Source organism: Dendrobium catenatum, unplaced genomic scaffold, assembly GCF_001605985.2.
Source record: "Dendrobium catenatum unplaced genomic scaffold, ASM160598v2 fragScaff_scaffold_421, whole genome shotgun sequence".
Lineage (NCBI taxonomy): Eukaryota > Viridiplantae > Streptophyta > Magnoliopsida > Asparagales > Orchidaceae > Dendrobium > Dendrobium catenatum.
In genome coordinates, this window is record NW_021318883.1 from 229,767 (window position 1) to 246,938 (window position 17,172).

General features: G+C 34.0%; 1 protein-coding gene across 1 annotated transcript in view; it reads left to right on the forward strand.

The window, feature by feature from the left end:
• Nucleotides 1-1,096: 1,096 nt before the first annotated feature.
• The window catches only part of LOC110110266 (GPI transamidase component PIG-S), a 47,716-nt gene continuing 31,640 nt past the window's right edge, over nt 1,097-17,172 (forward strand). Inside the window, exons 1-7 of the mRNA XM_020841663.2 lie at nt 1,097-1,360; nt 1,456-2,158; nt 2,383-2,467; nt 2,590-2,679; nt 9,611-9,684; nt 11,468-11,552; nt 11,630-11,719. Of these exons, the coding sequence (XP_020697322.1) occupies nt 1,222-1,360; nt 1,456-2,158; nt 2,383-2,467; nt 2,590-2,679; nt 9,611-9,684; nt 11,468-11,552; nt 11,630-11,719 (1,266 nt within the window). The 5' untranslated portion in view covers nt 1,097-1,221. The remainder of the gene's footprint in view (nt 1,361-1,455; nt 2,159-2,382; nt 2,468-2,589; nt 2,680-9,610; nt 9,685-11,467; nt 11,553-11,629; nt 11,720-17,172) is intronic.

A 17,172-nucleotide genomic window follows, 5' to 3' on the forward strand; every position in this document is an offset into this window, starting at 1 on the left:
AAGCACAGTAAAAGCTCATCAAAGCATAGTGAAATTGTATAAGCAAAAAACAATAAATGAGCCCAATTTTATCCACATAACGGCTAAAAAGCACAGTAAATATGCAATTTTTAATATATACTTACTGGGTTTTGATGCATTTTTTTGTACAGCTAAAGCCCAGTCCAGTATTGCGCTTGTTTTAGCTTTAGCATTCTATCCACACAACGCAACCCATGTAAAAAAATTCAAAAAACTTGAGAAACCCTTATAATAACTTGGGATGAAATAGAAAAATTACCAACTAATTGCAACTTGTAGCAACTTCAACCAAATTAACTTTCGCTTTTATGGATGTTTGCATACCTCCTTTCAGCCTTTGCGTCCTATGAGAATGCAATATCCGCAAAGAATGCAACATTCTCCTCAATCTTCATCGGTTGTTCCTCATTTTTTCTCTCTCAATAAGTATCAAAAGTTCAACAAAAGTTCTATATGTTTGGATTTGGGAGCTTTCGTTGGTTTTTCTGAAAATTGAGTGCCAACCTTAAACCCATTTTTCAAAATAAAAAACTCTGGGTAGAGTTGGATTGGCCGGGCTTACAAGACAAAAATAGAAAATGAAATTCATTTTCCACATGTCAAGATTTTATTGGAGTCCAGAGCAAAGCTACATCCGGACTCTGCACCAAATAATTTATCCATACGAGCTTGAGACTAACTAGAAGCAAAATTTGCTTGAAAGTAGAGAAGGAGAGGCAATGTGGGGAAAGTTATAAGGTGGGTATTTTTGACAATTCATCCCTTAAAATCACGATAAGTAGGCTAAACACGGGCTCAAAATAGTTTTGTAATTTTAAAATAAAATGTTTTTCTTAAAAAAAAAAAAACTTTAAAAAACATTTAGCTTTTTTACTACTTACTTTACACCACAAAGCAATACAAAGTTAAATTTATTTTAAAAAAACTTATATTTAAAATAAATAGTCAATTAATTTATGAGAATCAAATTTAATTAATATTTAATACCATGCCAAAAAATTTTGAAAATTTAATTGCCTAATTTTCTAAATCCTAATTTACAGGAAGTAAATCCTACGTGCAGGATGTGCAGTCACACTTTCCCTCCAAACCCAAGGCGCATTAGAGTAGGGTGAGCCGACGGGAGCCGACGGCACTAATTGTCTCTGCTTCAGAGTCAACTGATCTCTCCCCGCTCACGAGAAACTCACTGCCGCAACAATGGCAGAAATTTCCGAGTCCGAGCCTCTTAACCCTACCCCTGATTCTCCAGACAGCGGCGCCTCCAGCCGGAGATCCACCATGCCAGGGACTAAGCGTCTCATGGTGACCCTCTCCGTCCTCTTCCCCTTCCTTGCCGGTAAGTTCTCTCTTCTTACCAAAGTGCTAGGATTTGTCCTTAACTCTCTTCCTTCCTATCTTCTCTCTTATATTATCTATCATTTATCTACGCAGGCCTTCCATTTCTCCTCAAATCGACCGAAATCTACCGGTCGCCGCTGCCCTTTAGTTCCATCGATTCTCTCTCTTATCGCCTCCTCCAGGAGCCACCCTCTCCGCCTTGCCGACTTCAGGTCGTCTTCCTACGCCCAGGTATAGGCGACAGCGCTGACCGGCTAGCTCGTCTCATCTCCGACGAGGTGGATAAAAGAATCGAGGGAAGCCTCACTTGCGGAAGCTGTGGGAGGAATTATGCTGTCTCAGTGACGGTTGATTCAGGCAACGGTGGCTGCGCGCGTAGTGGCATTGGCGAGGGCGATCCGTGCTTTTGGCGGTGTGGGGTAGTTGATTCGCTGGGGTTGAGGAACAATGATGAGGCTGTCGATGAAATGCTTGATGCAGCGCTTGGAAAGGGTGGGCGGTGCATGGGTTCTGGCGTTGGGAAGGTTTACACTGTGTTGGTGGGGGAGAGCGATGCGCAGGAGGGGGTTCGGATTGTGGTGGGCAAGCATCGACATGCTTGGGTTGAGGGCAACGTTGGGGAGAATGATGCAGCCTTGTTGATTGCAAATATTTTTATTAAGTATTTTGTGAATGGAGGAAGGGAGGAGTTTGTAGCGCAGAGGAAGGGAGAGTTTGTGCCGGTTGGATTGGATGGGAGCGTCGTGCTATCTTTCAGTCTTTTGAATGCTGAACCCAATGATTGGGTTTATGACTGGTATGGTTGATTTCCTTGAAAGCTCTTATGGTAGTCTTTTCATCCGACGAAGGGGAATGATAAGCAATCGGTCTTCAAACAAAATTTCCCCCTTTCCCTCTTAATCGATAATTCCTCGCATATAGTGCTAGAAATATCCAGATCTGGAAGTGCATTGCTAATACATGTAAATACTTTGTACTTACCTGTTTAATGACACTGGCTTCTATTTCATTCGAATCCAGGAATTTTCAAAAGATAGATGAGGTTATGTTGGCTCCAGTTGTGCAGGCCTTAGCACCGGTAGCAAACATACATATAGAAAGTCAGGTGAGAGTGTGCTTACATAAGTGGATATATCAAGATTCTACTCACGATTAACTGTGCTTATTTGCACTCACAGTTGTAAAATAGAGTTCCTCTCATTTAGATTCTTTCTAGTTTATCTGCAGGTTCTGTACCACACTCCGAAGTCATCCATTTGTAACTGGGATGATAAGTCTGGTGGCAACATATGCGGCATTGGGGATCTTCCTTTCTTTGTATGTTTGCTGAACTGAAAGATAGAGTTCATTTTCATTGAAGTTTGCTACAAGCTTGTTGTTCTAAACTTAATCGTTATATATGTTGTTGCATTTGAATATATTGTTAGTGCTCATTTTCTATTTTTAGAAAGAAAAGTATGATTTCATTTTCACCCTACAAGCTAATTTAAACTTTTAAGAGATTGGGGGGTGGGGAGGGCAGGAATTATAGAGTGAAGAGAAAAAAAAGAAGAGAAGGGGTGTGATTATTCAATTATATAAGAACCTAATTCTGATTGCTGAAGAATATAAAAGATAGTTTTGCAATTCTTAAATATTGAGGGCGGGGGAGAAGGGGAACTGGCCTTGATCACACCTCCCAAATGAATGTTGATCACCACTGGCAGTGATCTAAGGCGTAAAGAATTGTTTTTATACCTGTCCTGAAAACTACAGACAGCTTGTAACCACATGAGAGTGGTGCGATGACTTTGATGGATGGAACAAGTGGATGTATTCCATGTATTATGTATGGATAGATGCAGGCGTGTCATGTATTCATTGTGTGATTAATCCAATCATGATTAGCTTGTGAATTAAATGACATGAAGTGGCGGTTTTGTAAGTTGGAGAAGGTTTGGATGGAGCAGTAATATTTAGATTTGAGTGATATATATGTAATTTCTTTTGTTTGTAATAGTATGCCAATTAAAATTTCTCTTTTTGGCTTCCTGCATGAAGATGAATTCTTGATTGATGTGGTGGAAATTATACTATTAGGCTTTAAGAAATTATTCCAAATGAAGTTGAACTCTTGATTTATATACTTCATATTAAAGCTTTTGGTCTAAGAAGAAATGATTCCAAATGATCAGAGAAGTATTAATAATATTATTTAAAGCAATGGTGTTGCTAAGGATTATGATAATTATCAAGAACTTAAACTTATGATTCATATGATGGAGTTTTTATTAAGTGTAATGGAAGAAAGACAAATCAATTATGTTGATGTCATTAGAATTAGTTGAATTATATACTTTGAAGAGCTCTTATGGAGATAGTTTTGCGTTAGAATTATTTATGAAAAAAGTATAGAGAGCAATACAAGGATCCATTGTGAAGAGAATCAAATAAATAAAAAGGGTGTGGTTATTGAGTTTTATAAAAACCTAATTATGATTATCGGAAAATATAAGGGATGGTTTTATTTTTGCTCTACAAAATTATAAAAAAAAGGGATGGTTTTGCAATTCTTGAATATAGAGGGAGGGGGAGGGAGAGAAGGGGGTTGGCATTGCCTGCACCCTTCCCCAAATGAATGCAGATCAGAAAGAATAGGTGTTAGACCTGTCGTGTCAGCTACTGATGGATTCTTACCACACTGGAGTGGTGACTTTGATGAAGGGAAAAAGTGGATGTATTCCATGTATTCATGTGTGTATAGATGCATGCATGTCATGTCTTCATGGTGTGATTAATCCAACCATGATTAGCTTTTGAATTAAATGAGATGAATTGGTGGTTTTGTAAGGTGGAGAAGGTTTGGATGGAGCTGTAATATTTAGATTTGAGTGTTATATACGTAATTTGTTTTATTTGTAGTAGTATACCAATTTAAATTCCATTTTTTGGTTTCCTGCCTGAAGATGAACTCTTAATTTAAATGGTTCACATCATAGCTTTAGGGTTTAAGAATAAATGATTCCAAATGAAGTTGAATGCTCGATTTATGTACTTCATATTAAAGCTGTAGGGTCTAAGATGCAATGATTCCAAATGATGAGAGAAGTGCTGAGAATAGTATTTAAAGAAAAGGTGTTGCTAAGAAATATGATAGTTATGGATAAATTAAACTTATGATTCATATGTTGGAATTAAACTAAACTGTAATGAAAGAAATTTAAATGTATTATATTTATTTCATATAATCACTTGAATTATATGCCAAGAAGATCAATTATGGAGATAGTTTTGTGTTAGGATTATTTATGACAAAGTATAGAGAGCAATACGAGGATCCTTTGAGTTTTCTGTTGATCTCAAAAGATAAACAACAAGTACCATGGTAGTTGATTTGGGGATACTAAGAAGTAAGTATGCGTTTTACTTGCATTTTGGAATTAATCAAGATATGTATGATGGATCTGTAGTGTTCAACATAAAAAAATCATTGAGATAAAGAGTTTCCAATTGTGGGGGGTTATATTAAGAATCAATAATATGTTTATATTATTTTGTGTTGGTTATGAAACTAATTGCTAATGATATTCAAGATGATGAACTTTTGACATGGTATTTATTGATGATAATTTTGATAGGTTAGAACTCTTAAGGAAACATTGTAACTAAAAAATAATGGAAAAATTATAAGGTTAAGTACCAAGAATTACTAAAAAAAAATTCAGTGTGGTGGATGCAATTATAATGAATGCTAAACTTATAATTGTTAATCAATAAAGTTGGAAAATCAATTGATATATAAATTTCAACATGTTTAATTATTTTAAATCTATCTTTATTAAAGGGGGCAAGGATATAAATGAGAACATAATTCTTAAAGTTAAAACTTACTAATTAATGTGTAAAATCACATGGGGAGTATTTTTCAATGGTAGCTTTTTTGTGGTTATTTAAAATTATTTTTTAATTTGCAATTATATTGTCTATGTTTTATGGAATAGCAAGGTTGTGAAAACCGGACCGGACAACGAACCGGAAGAGGGAGAGGTTCACGGTGGTCGAACCGGGGTCGAACCGGATGACGTAATAAATAATAATATTATTAAAAATTAATAACATAAAAATTATATAATATAAGTATATGAGCATTTAATAATATTTATAAAATTTTAAAATATATAATAAAATTTTATACATATAAATATCATTTAAGAATAATATATTTATAAGAATAATCTATTAATGCAACTTTTTTAGTCCCACATCATAGAGGGAGTTTGAAGATGTTTCCTTGAACCCTTTATAAAGTGAGAAGTACACTCTCTTTGCAAAATAAATTATGTGAGGTATCTAAGATAACTTGCATGTATTATGATGAAATTAATCATCATATTTAATAAAAATATTTTTAAAATTTTAATAAACAAAAATATATTTTTAAAATTTTAATTAAAACAAAAATAAAATATTTTTATGAACCGGTCGGTTCTTTCCAACCCGGACCGGTTCAACGGTTCACCGGTTGAACCGCCGGTTCAATCCGGTTTGCTCCGGTTCTGAAGCTGGATCGGACCGGCCACCAGACTGGTTCACGGTTGAACCGGCCGGTCCGGTCCGGTTTTCAAAACAGTGTGGAATAGAGTGTTTCGTAAAAAAGGTGGTGTCCATTAAATTATTGAGTGTTAGAAATGAGAATGTAAATATAAATTTGGATAAGAGTGGTATCTATTGAGGACAACATCATGAAAATGAATTTAGCTTGTTTGAACATTTGCAACTTAGGGCAAATAGTAAGGCAGACAAAGAATTAACTTGAAGAAATAGTGAGCAAAGTAGGTAGATCAAAGGAAAGATAGCTAGTGATTGTGTACATAAATTTGCATAGATTAAAGTTAACATCTTATATAGCACTCAATAACAATCAATGTTGGAGGATTCATATGGTTGATTTCTCGTATACATGCAATGATGATGAATGAACATAGATTTAGATAGTATCAATCTCTTAGGTGGTGTTAAGAACAGTTACTATGATCCTGTACCACTTATCTATGATTGATAGGTTGGTGAACTGTTACATTTGTCTTTGTCTCATTGCTACTGGCTTTATATTGTTCTTATTCTATTGCAAACTTAATTATTTTTTTAACTCTGAGTGGCTTGCGCCTAGTTGGTTTGGCTGAATTTCACTGTTTACTTCATTGTGCTATTAATGCTTAATATTCCCAGAATCCCAGAAAAGGATGAACGGGTTGCTCCAAACTCATCTATTTATTATGAACTTCAAAGAATAAAGTCATGACCTTCCAATATTGCTATGCCCTTGATGTCTTGAGTTTACTTCAATTTTAATAGGGTTTAACATTCTATGATAACATTTTAATCCACATCCTTTCCCTTCTTGATACTCACCACCTTGACAACATCACAACGTTATCTTTTTGTAATTTCAAGCCACGTAGATGCATGCAAAGATATACATGTAAATATAGATGTGCATGAATTTGTACCATCAAATGTTATTTGCTCATGCATCCACATTTATAAGTTTTAAACTCTACCACTATGGATTGCATTGTTGACCTCATTTTGATGAAGTTAGTCTCCTTTCATCTAGGAATTCTCTAGAACGTAGGCTTTCCTATCGTATAGCCTAGAGAGCGCATCCAGGATTTCGCTTAGGTGAACACCCTACGACATTGCATTGGCAAGCTTTAGAGAGCTTGAAAACCCTTGGGCCACTCCTTAGTGACCTTACATAGGTAATAAGCTTGCTAAACAACTTTAAGTCAAACCTGGCCTAAGACCCCTAAAACTCTAATCTAGCTTCCTCGACCTAGAATTAGGCCAAATATTACCGATAGGTTAACTCGAGTTGATTGAAACAACCCAAATCCAGTTTCAATCTAATCTTGACCCGAAACAATTTCAATTTAAATAAGCCCCGAGAAGCTAGTTTGAATTTTGCCTGCTCTTCAACGCATTTGTTCTAATCGTCTGGATTAAATTAGTTTATTTGACCCGAGTAATTTATGTTAAGTTGTCTCATTTCAATCGATTTGATTGATCAACTTGATGTTAATTCCGTTAAAGTGAGTTGAATCGCATTGAGTCAATTCGATTGAACTGAATCGGTCTGACTCAACTCAAATTAATGTCAAATTGAAAATCGATTCATATGAAATTAATTTGAATTAAATTCCCTCAACTCGAATTTAATTAGATCAAGCCGATTTAAATAAAAAATTTATTAAAAAACATTAAGTCTATTTGATTGATTTAAGCTAAATTAAAAGAAACTAAATTGGATTTTAATTAAATGAAATTCATTTAAAATCAATTAAACTAATTTGCATATTCCCAATTTTGGCAATTCTCTTTATTTCGAAATCAGCTATTTATCAAATCTGAGGGATGAAATTGAATCAAGTCTCTACATCTCTTTTCCTGCGTTCTGCTTCATGTAACAATTATTTTAAGCTATCAAGGATAACAAGGCTCAAATTTCAGCCTTTGGATTATGGCCCAATGAGGGTAGGATGGGTAATTAATAGATAAAAACAGCTTTATGTTACTTTAGAGCAGAAAAACGAGCAGATCAGCTAGGTAATTTTACCCTTTTTTTTAAAGCCTATATAAGAGGTGTTCTGCTCTTAGCGATGCCAAGAGGATATCGATAGCTTGCGATTCGAGTGAAATCAGCAACCAGAGGACTTGGATTGAGGTTGAGACCCAGCGGCTCTAAGCTCTCTAACTTCTAAATCGAATGGTTGCTGGTATCTGCCTCCCAAATGAAATGGCTGCAGGTTTTCTTATAAACAAAATATTTTCTTCCTCTTAAATCTAAAAGTCATCTCCTTTTTAAACAAGATATTTGCATTCTTTCCAAACCCAAGACTGCAAGTTTCCTCTTCATTTCCATTTTTCTTCCTTCTCATTTCAAATGACTACCATGAGAGGTTCGGACCATATGACCGACCTAGCAAAAAAAGAAAAAAATGAGTATTCATCTTCTTAAGGCTGTATTCCCTAATCCATTTGCTTTTGCCTTTATCCTTATTTTATATTTTTTTAACCAATCATTAAATATGATGATAATAACTCTTGGAACATTAGGTGAGAGTTAAACGTAATTGGGAATCGAGCAGCCATCTACTTTTGCCTTTATAAGGCCTTTCTAAGATGTTTATTTTTTTGATAATCTCATGTCCTGTTAGTTAAAATATGAGTTATTTTATATTCTTTATGCCCAAAGCTGCAGAAGATGTATGGTTGTGTTTTCAAATATTCAATGGTATCCCAAATGCCTTGCTCCTTGTATTAGTTTTTTATGAGCTCTATGTGTTTTATTAATTTATATTAAGGTTCATGACAGTGTATTTTAATATGCACATATTAAGGAACTATTATCAAGTTTATTTATCATATGGTGAGCTTGCTAGAACTTATTTTCTGTTATAATTATCTTTGAGAAGAGACAAGGTTTGCAGGTAGAGAGCATTCCGGTATTTGAACCTATTAGAAGAATCAATTTGAATTGTTAAACAAGGATTCCCAAATATAAAAGGCTGAATTGATGATGTAATTTGAAGTGAAAAAAGATTTTCAATGCTTCAAATTGAGAGGTCGCTTATGTTTGAGGTTATCTACGTCGTGTGAGGTTGTTTGTTTCTCTTGATTTTTGTTGTGTTGTGGTTGCTTGTCATATGCGTCTTGTGATTCTTATTTTGTGTGGCATTGTATGGTACCTGGGATTGTGATGTGAAGGAGAAAATTCATGAATAAAGAGAGAAAATTCATGAATAAAGAGAGAAAATATCTATGACGATCATAAGAAGAATTATAACATTTGTGAACTCCAGCTGGACCATAAAATCTAAACCCTTTTCACCCCAAAACATGTTGAGCTTGCTAAATGAACTGCTTGCGACCTATGATTTGAGTTCGTGAGTCATTATTATGAGATACGCTGTGTTGAAGTGCGAAGCTCAAGAAACATGATGATATGTACATATCGCAGATTCAAAGTGCACTTAGAAGCACCCTTTTGACAACTCTATCTTAAAGACTGTTTGGTTTCATCAATTAGTTCCTTTATTTTAGCATTTATAGGTTCATATCTCTTCCGTTTTGAATTGTAACGGACCTTTGGTTTTTTATTGTAGAGTAATTCTCTTCCATATCCTTAGATCATTATATGATTTTGTTTATTGTTTACTCTGTATTCATTATTTAAGCTGTATTCTTAGATCATTGAGGTGATTGACAGGTAAATTCAAATGAATGGCATTTGGACACTTCTATTGCTGCTGCTGGACGTTCAAAAATTATACAATTTGTGGTGTACATTTTTATTTTCCTTATTGTTTCTTTTGCTCCTTAGTTCTAACTTTTTGTCTTGCATGCTAAATTTAGAATTGATGCCTCTCAACCTGGCACCAAGGAAATATGAAAATAATTTAAGGTGTCCTTTTCTTCATTACACTGCTCGAAGGCATCTTCTTAGGATATGCTTACATATTGCATATTATTTGATTGCTTTCTGAACTTTTAATTTAATGAAAGTTTCAAACTTTTAACTTGATGATATTTGTTAGGATTATACATTTCATGTTGCTACCTTCTTTCCGTCAATGACATACTTATCATTATTGTTTGGGAAATGCATTGGCCAATGCAATGCTCATCTGCCTTGGGATTAGCATAAGTTAATCCACAATGCTTTGGCTAAATTTAAAATCCTTCAAAGACGGATATCGTATAAGAAATTATGTAATGCCATCATGACAATAGCCATGAGTCTTTGCTTTTTAAATGCCAAGTTTAATATGCCTCTTTGTATAACTCATTTGTTTTTTTTTCATGCACAGGGCATCCTGTAAATGAAATTCCTCGATGATGCATCTTGTTGATTGAAATTCACTTGGGGTAGACATAGCACATGTTTGGCCTATGTAAAATAGATTTAATGATGCCTTATATCATTATAAAGATTTAGGAAGCCTATTTACAAAGGATATCGATGATATAATAGATAGATTTTTCTTGCGTACACAATTTATTAGCAAATCTCTTAAATGCAAATATAAGATTTCAAAGTGATCATCCAATCTGGCATGGGCTTAGGAAATTACAAAGTATTGTTATGCAAAGCTGTGCAAAAAGTTTGACTATTATATTCATTGCGCTCCTTCCCAACCACTCATAACAACAACAATAACAACAATAATTAAGACAAAAAATTATTGTCACCTTGAAGGCATATAATTTTACAGTCTAAACTCGATCATGAAGGGCAATGTTTTGATGTTTTTGGGAATTCTTATAGAGCGAGAGATCAAAGAGTGGAGAGGAGGATAGAATGTGATATCATAATTTTTTGATACCTTAAAAAAAAAAACTAACCTTGGAGTTAGGAACTACAACTTGTGTTAGACTTTATAAAAACTGGTGGGAATTTGGCAGATACAGCCTTTGATGATTCTTAGATGTTAATAATCATGACATCATGTTTGCTTGAACAGCTAATTAGGATTAATTAATTGAAATCTCTTTTACCATCAAAGCCACGGTAATGCCACATATCTTACTCTGATTTATTTAATTAGTTGTTATGATTCTTATGTACTTTTCAGTCCAAAAGGAATTTACTGAGACCTAGCCAAGTATTATTTAAACTAGAATGTACACATAAGAGTGCAAGTATTTTGGGTTTCCATAAAAACTTAAAGCTGATTTTAGACCAATTATTCATCATCATTATTAGGCATAGCCCAACTATTTGGCGTCTGTCTTATCAATCCTCATCCTCCTTTTTAACCATTGGGCTCTTTTTTTACTTTTAAAATTGTTTTGCATTATATAGATTATAGTGTTGTAGCGTATTTGTAATTTTATTAATGTGCAGGCTATGTATTATTCAGCAAATGTTCTAATGTTCAAATTAAACAATTTCCTTTTGATAATGCTGGAACTTAGCTGTCACATGATAGCTGAGTTTGTGCCTATTGTACACATTTTTACGATATATTTTCCTGATATTCAAACCGAAATTTTTTTTTTTTTGGTTTATACTGGATGTCATCTGTTATAGGAGAAGTGATTGTGAATTATTCTGATTTTGTAGATATGTTCCATCAAGAAATGAATGCCCACTTCTTTTACAACTTCCAAATGGACAGATCTCTAAGACCAATGGTTTTATATCCCCTGTAAGTGCTGATCTCTCTATGTTTTTTTTTTTGCTCATGCTAGTCAACTACCTAACCCTTAAAATGATGCTATTCAGATGTGGGGAGGTGTTATTGTGTGGAACCCGCCTGAATGCTCAGCAGATTCTCAAAATAAACCTCTGATTAGGAGAACAATGTCACCTGAGGTAAGAATTACTCTGGCAATGCTACTTATTCAACTATAAAACCCTACTGTAAATTACTGCTCAGATTTTGATCTTTGCCATCCTAATCACCTCTCATTTTCAAAATTTTGCTCCCTCTCTCTTCTTCGGAGCACATTTAAGTTTGTAGAATAAATAATAAAATATGTTAGTTAATATTTACATAGGGTTAAGGTTTTAAGTTTATGTTTTAGAGGTTTTGCTCATAGGAAAGTTAGGTAGCCCTCATTATAACATGAGGTTCAGTGTTTCGAATCACACACTGCCTGATTAATTCTAAGTTCAACTACCCTCTCAAGGGCCTATTATGTTGGTGGGAGCCTCATGGACTGGGGATATCCCTTTTTAATATAAATTTCATTTATGTATTGCTGACACACGCCTTCAATTATTTTCAATTATTAAAGAGAAACTAGCTGAAAGTAGAACTGCAAGATAGTTAAAGCTTAAAGGTTATATTTGAATGTAACATGCCTTAAAGTTTTGTAAATGAAGCATGTGAGAGAAAGCACCATATTTCATATTTTCCTCTTATGTCACCATGATCTGGGGAATATATGAAAGCATCTTGTCTATCTTTATAACAATAATGATAACAATGCATACCAATCAGCATATCAAAGGAAGCAGAACATTACCAAATGAGTTTGCATGAAATTTTTCTCACCTCAGATGTATTATGGGTGAATTAAGTTGAATGGGTTTAATCCCTAAATGAGAAAATGATCAAAATGTTCCTTCAACTCTTTGTTAGAGATAAAAATGTTCCCCAACTCTTTTTAGAGACCAATTTGGTCCCTCAATTCTTTAAAATTGGACTTTTTTGGTCTAACATTCAATTTTGGAGTTAATGGTGTTAAATATAAGGATATTTTGGTCATTTTTTAATTAAAAATTTATTAAATGTAATTTTTCAAAGAATTATAATTTTTCTAAAAAAAATTTATAAACATTTTTTTAATAAAAAAATTTGAGAATAATTTTAATTTTAATTTTAAAAATTTTAGTCAAAATATGTGTGACTAAGTTGAAAATGACATCTATTTGTATTTGATTTTTCTAAATCAATAAATATCATATTTTATAAAATATGATTACAATTTTTAAAATTAAAACTAAAATTATTATTAAATAAATGTTTAATAAATTTTTTTTATAAAAATTATAATTACTTGAAAATTATTTTTAATTAAAAATGTCTAAAATACCCTTACATTTAATACCATTAGCTATAACATTAGATGTTTGGACAAAAAATGTCTCATTTTAAAGATTTGAGGGATAAAATTAGTCCCTCAAAAGAGTTGGAGACTATTTTGTTCCCTCACAAAGAGTTGAGAGACCATTTTGATCATTTTCTCATCGTGAAATATATGGAATGCTTATGCAGAACTTGTCTTGGTGTAGAACAAGGCTTAAAACATGTTAGAATCGTGACAATAAATGTATTGTATCAGTTTTTCTTTATGCCCCATTTTACAGCTCCTTGATAATATACAAACATGAGTATATTATATTCTCTGCTGCATTCAACAAAACATAAATAAAGTGGTATGCGTGGTATATAATTGAAATTGTAATAATGCTGCTAATGTAAGTGGTGAGAAGAAAGGTTAGGAAGGAGATATGCTAGAGTAGGGAATGAGCCACATCAAGGGTCCTCTGGCTCGGAAGAGCTCACATCCACGAGATGAGTGACATTGTAGCATCATCTGGTGGAATGTAGGTGTAAATATCTAAAATATTAAAGGCAGATAAAATGAGAAATTTAGGAGGGAGATCAACAACATTGGCGTTGTCGTTGATTCATTGCAAGATAAGGATTGGACTGATATTTTGTGGGTTAAATTTGGAAGTGTGCTGGTTGGGAATTTTTCTTAATGCAATTGCAACATTACAAGGTTACAGGTGTTGAAAATTTCTGCAATGACGGTGACCATTAGTTAGTTGTTAATAATTGTCATTGGCGCCTTCCAGTTTTATGTAACATTTCAACAAATTATTTAGCAATCTTGGCAGCTGTTAGATTTTGGCATTTGGACATAACAATAAGATCATTACGATGGTTAAGAATCTTGGTATAGACCATAGTTTAAAATTGCACAATATGATGCTTTCCTTGAGGTCCGCCTCAACACAATTCCAGTGAAAGACGCCTCGAGGCTTATGCCTCGAGCTTTTTTTATGAGGTTTGCGCCTTAGCTTGGCTGAGGCCTACCTTGAGACATGCATCGCCTTACTGGCGTGAGGGGTATGTCTCACCCGATTTATATATATTTTATCAAACCTTACCTAAATCCTAAACTAAAGCCCCGAACAAATCATGCATTCATGCAGCTTAAAGTGCAACAACTTCCTCTCAACTGCCTCGACCTCCAGCCCACTGGCTTTTGCCGTAGCCACTGCCTGAAATCACTTGAAAGCGACACACTACCACCACCTCCTCTAAAAATTTTGGAGTATTATTCACATTTTTATATTAATGATAAATATTTATGAAAGTGAAAGATGATTAAAAATGAAGAAAAAATAGATTGAGAGGCATTGAGCTCCACATGATGAGGCAGGGGAGAGATCAATTTGTTATGACGATGTTTCAAATAAAGACCCCCTCTTGTGATGACAATGCAAAAATTTTTGAGTTGCCAATTTTGTCAGCTTTTTTTAAGAATTAAATGTTGATGAATGAGAAACTGAGAAAGAAGAAATTTGTAGTTGAACTTGATGTTGTATGATACTTATACATAATTTCTATATTTCATGTTGTTTTGCTCTTGTAATATTTAGATTTCAATTCTATTTCATGTAATTTATCACTTGTCATTTTATGTCTTGTAAAATCTTTTGTTTTATATGTATGTCAATTTATTACTTTATAGTTCAATAGAAAGTTAATATGTCATTCTTTAACATATTAATTGGGTATTATATCAAAAATAACTTTTATCCTTTATTTTCACTTTACGTAATTTTTGAATTTTGAGGCTCACGTCTCAAAACACCTTGAGGCTTATACCTTGCCTCATGAAAGAAAAATGCCTCAATACCCAATTGCGCAATTTTAAACATTGACAATGCTAAAATGGGATCAAATTGTCGAATGATTGGTCATGATGTTATAAGCAAATTCAGCTTGGCTAAGTAACTTTTCCCATTGCCTTGGGTGTTGTTGAACAAGGCACCTTAACATGTTTCCAAGAGTGCAAGTTATCACTTTGGTTTCTCCATGGTTTGAGTGTGATAAGCTGAACACAATTTTAGCTCAGCCTCCATTCTCTTCCATAATTTTCTCCTAAAATGATTGACAAATTTGACATCACGATCAAAGGTGAGACTTTATGGAAAACCATGTAGGCGAATACTTTTTTTTAAAAAAAGAGGCTGACAATGTTGAGAGCATCAAAAATCTTTTTATAAGGAGTTAAATCTGCCATCTTTAAAATCGGTCCATAGCTATCATTATTAAATCAACCCCATGTTTAGTTCATGGTAGTCCTATCACAAAATCAAGGTTCAAATCCTCCCAAATGGAATTCAATACTAGAAGAGAAGAGTACAAACTTGTATTTTGAGAATTTACCATTCATTGAAGTTGGAAATGTTGTGTCATAGGTGTGGCCAGTATAAGCGTTCTTATAGTTGTATTAGGTTTTATCATGACCTACATGAGCAACCAATCCTCTACAGTGAACATCTTTTATGAATTGCTGCCTCCAAGAAGACTTAGGGATACATAAGAAATTTTCTTTAAAAAGTTAACCATGCCATATATCGAAATCATTACTCAGATGGTCATTTATGGAGTGTGTTTATGTTTCAATGAGTTCGTTGTTGAAAAAATAGAGATCTTTCAATACCTTTAAAGTTTTTCATTTGGGCTTTGTAGTTGAATTAGTAAGATAGCCTAACGACTCAATTGCATCGGCCACCCAATTTTGCTTTTCCACAAGATGAAGTTGAATTTTTGCAAAAAGAGGACCCAATGAGTGTGGATTCAATTAATATATTTTTTATTATTACTGTGCTCAAGGTCTTGATGATCACTACAAAGTATAAAATTCTTATGGTGCAAATAATGCTCCCACTATTTAAGTCCTCAGACAATTGCATACAGTTCCTGGTCATATAAGCACTATTTTTGCCTTATGAGGATTATTTTTTTCATTAAAGAACTCAATTGGTCGATCTTGTGAAATGATAACTGCGATGGCAATAGAAGAAGCATTAGTGTCGACATGGAAAGGTTCATCGAAGTTTGGTAATGCTAACACGGACGTTGAGCTTAGTGTTACTTGGATAGTTTCAAAACCATTTTGCTGAGCTACTGCCCATTGATAAGTGGTCGACTTTAAGCATTCCGTGATCAATGCCATTGCAACACTAAACCCCTTAATAATTGTTTAAAGAAATTTGATATGCTGTGAAAGATGCGAGTGTTAAATAAGTTCTGTGGTTTGCGCTAATTGATGATATCTCAAACCTTGCGAGGATCTATTTGAACTCCTCATTGTGAAAGTATGAAAACCAAGGAGTGCACACTAGAAGGAGCAAACTTGCAAGGTACAATTGATCTTGGCGAAGGCTTTCGAGCATATGAGTTAAGTGTTTAATTTGGTCAATGAGTGACATGCTAAAAACACGAATGTCGTCAAATTAGACTACCAAAACCTTCCTAGGAATGATTTAAGTATTTTATTCCCAAGTCTCATAAAAGTTGAAGGGCATTACAAACTCTGTATGACAATACTTTCCACTCATACAGACCTTTGAGGGTCTTGAATGCAATTTTCCATTCACCACCCAACCTTATGCGTATTTGATGATACCATTCAAATCCAATTTGGAGAAAATAGTTGCTCCCGCTAGCTTACCTAACAAGTCATAGATTCCTGGAATTGGAAATTGGATTTCACCTCAATTTTATTGATTGCATGATTATCTAGGTACATTTGCCACTATCCATCCTTTTTGGATACAATTAACGCGGGTACCATAGTTAGACTTAAGTTAAATTGGATCAGTTGTTTTTGCAACAATTTGTCCACCATTCCCTATAGTATTGCATTTTCCTTGGGACACATTCACTAATGTGAAAGATTAGGTAGAGTAGCTTTGGGTATTAATTCAATAAGATGTTGCATTGTGCGGAGAAGAGGCAATTCCACAAGGAAATCATTTGGAACCTCATCGACAAATTTTGTTAATTATTATCGAACTTGTTGGGGATAATCAGTTGTTGATAATTCATTGTAGTCCGAGACGACCAAGGAGAGAATAGATGAGTGATCCTTTTGGTATTACAACAGAGTATGGCGCGAGACAATGCAAACGACTGTCTATTTCTTTTCCAACTGCGTGCTTGACTCCAGAGTGTTAGGTAGTAGTGTCAATTTTTTTTTTTTCAAATGTATAATTAAATCAGCACTCATGGATTG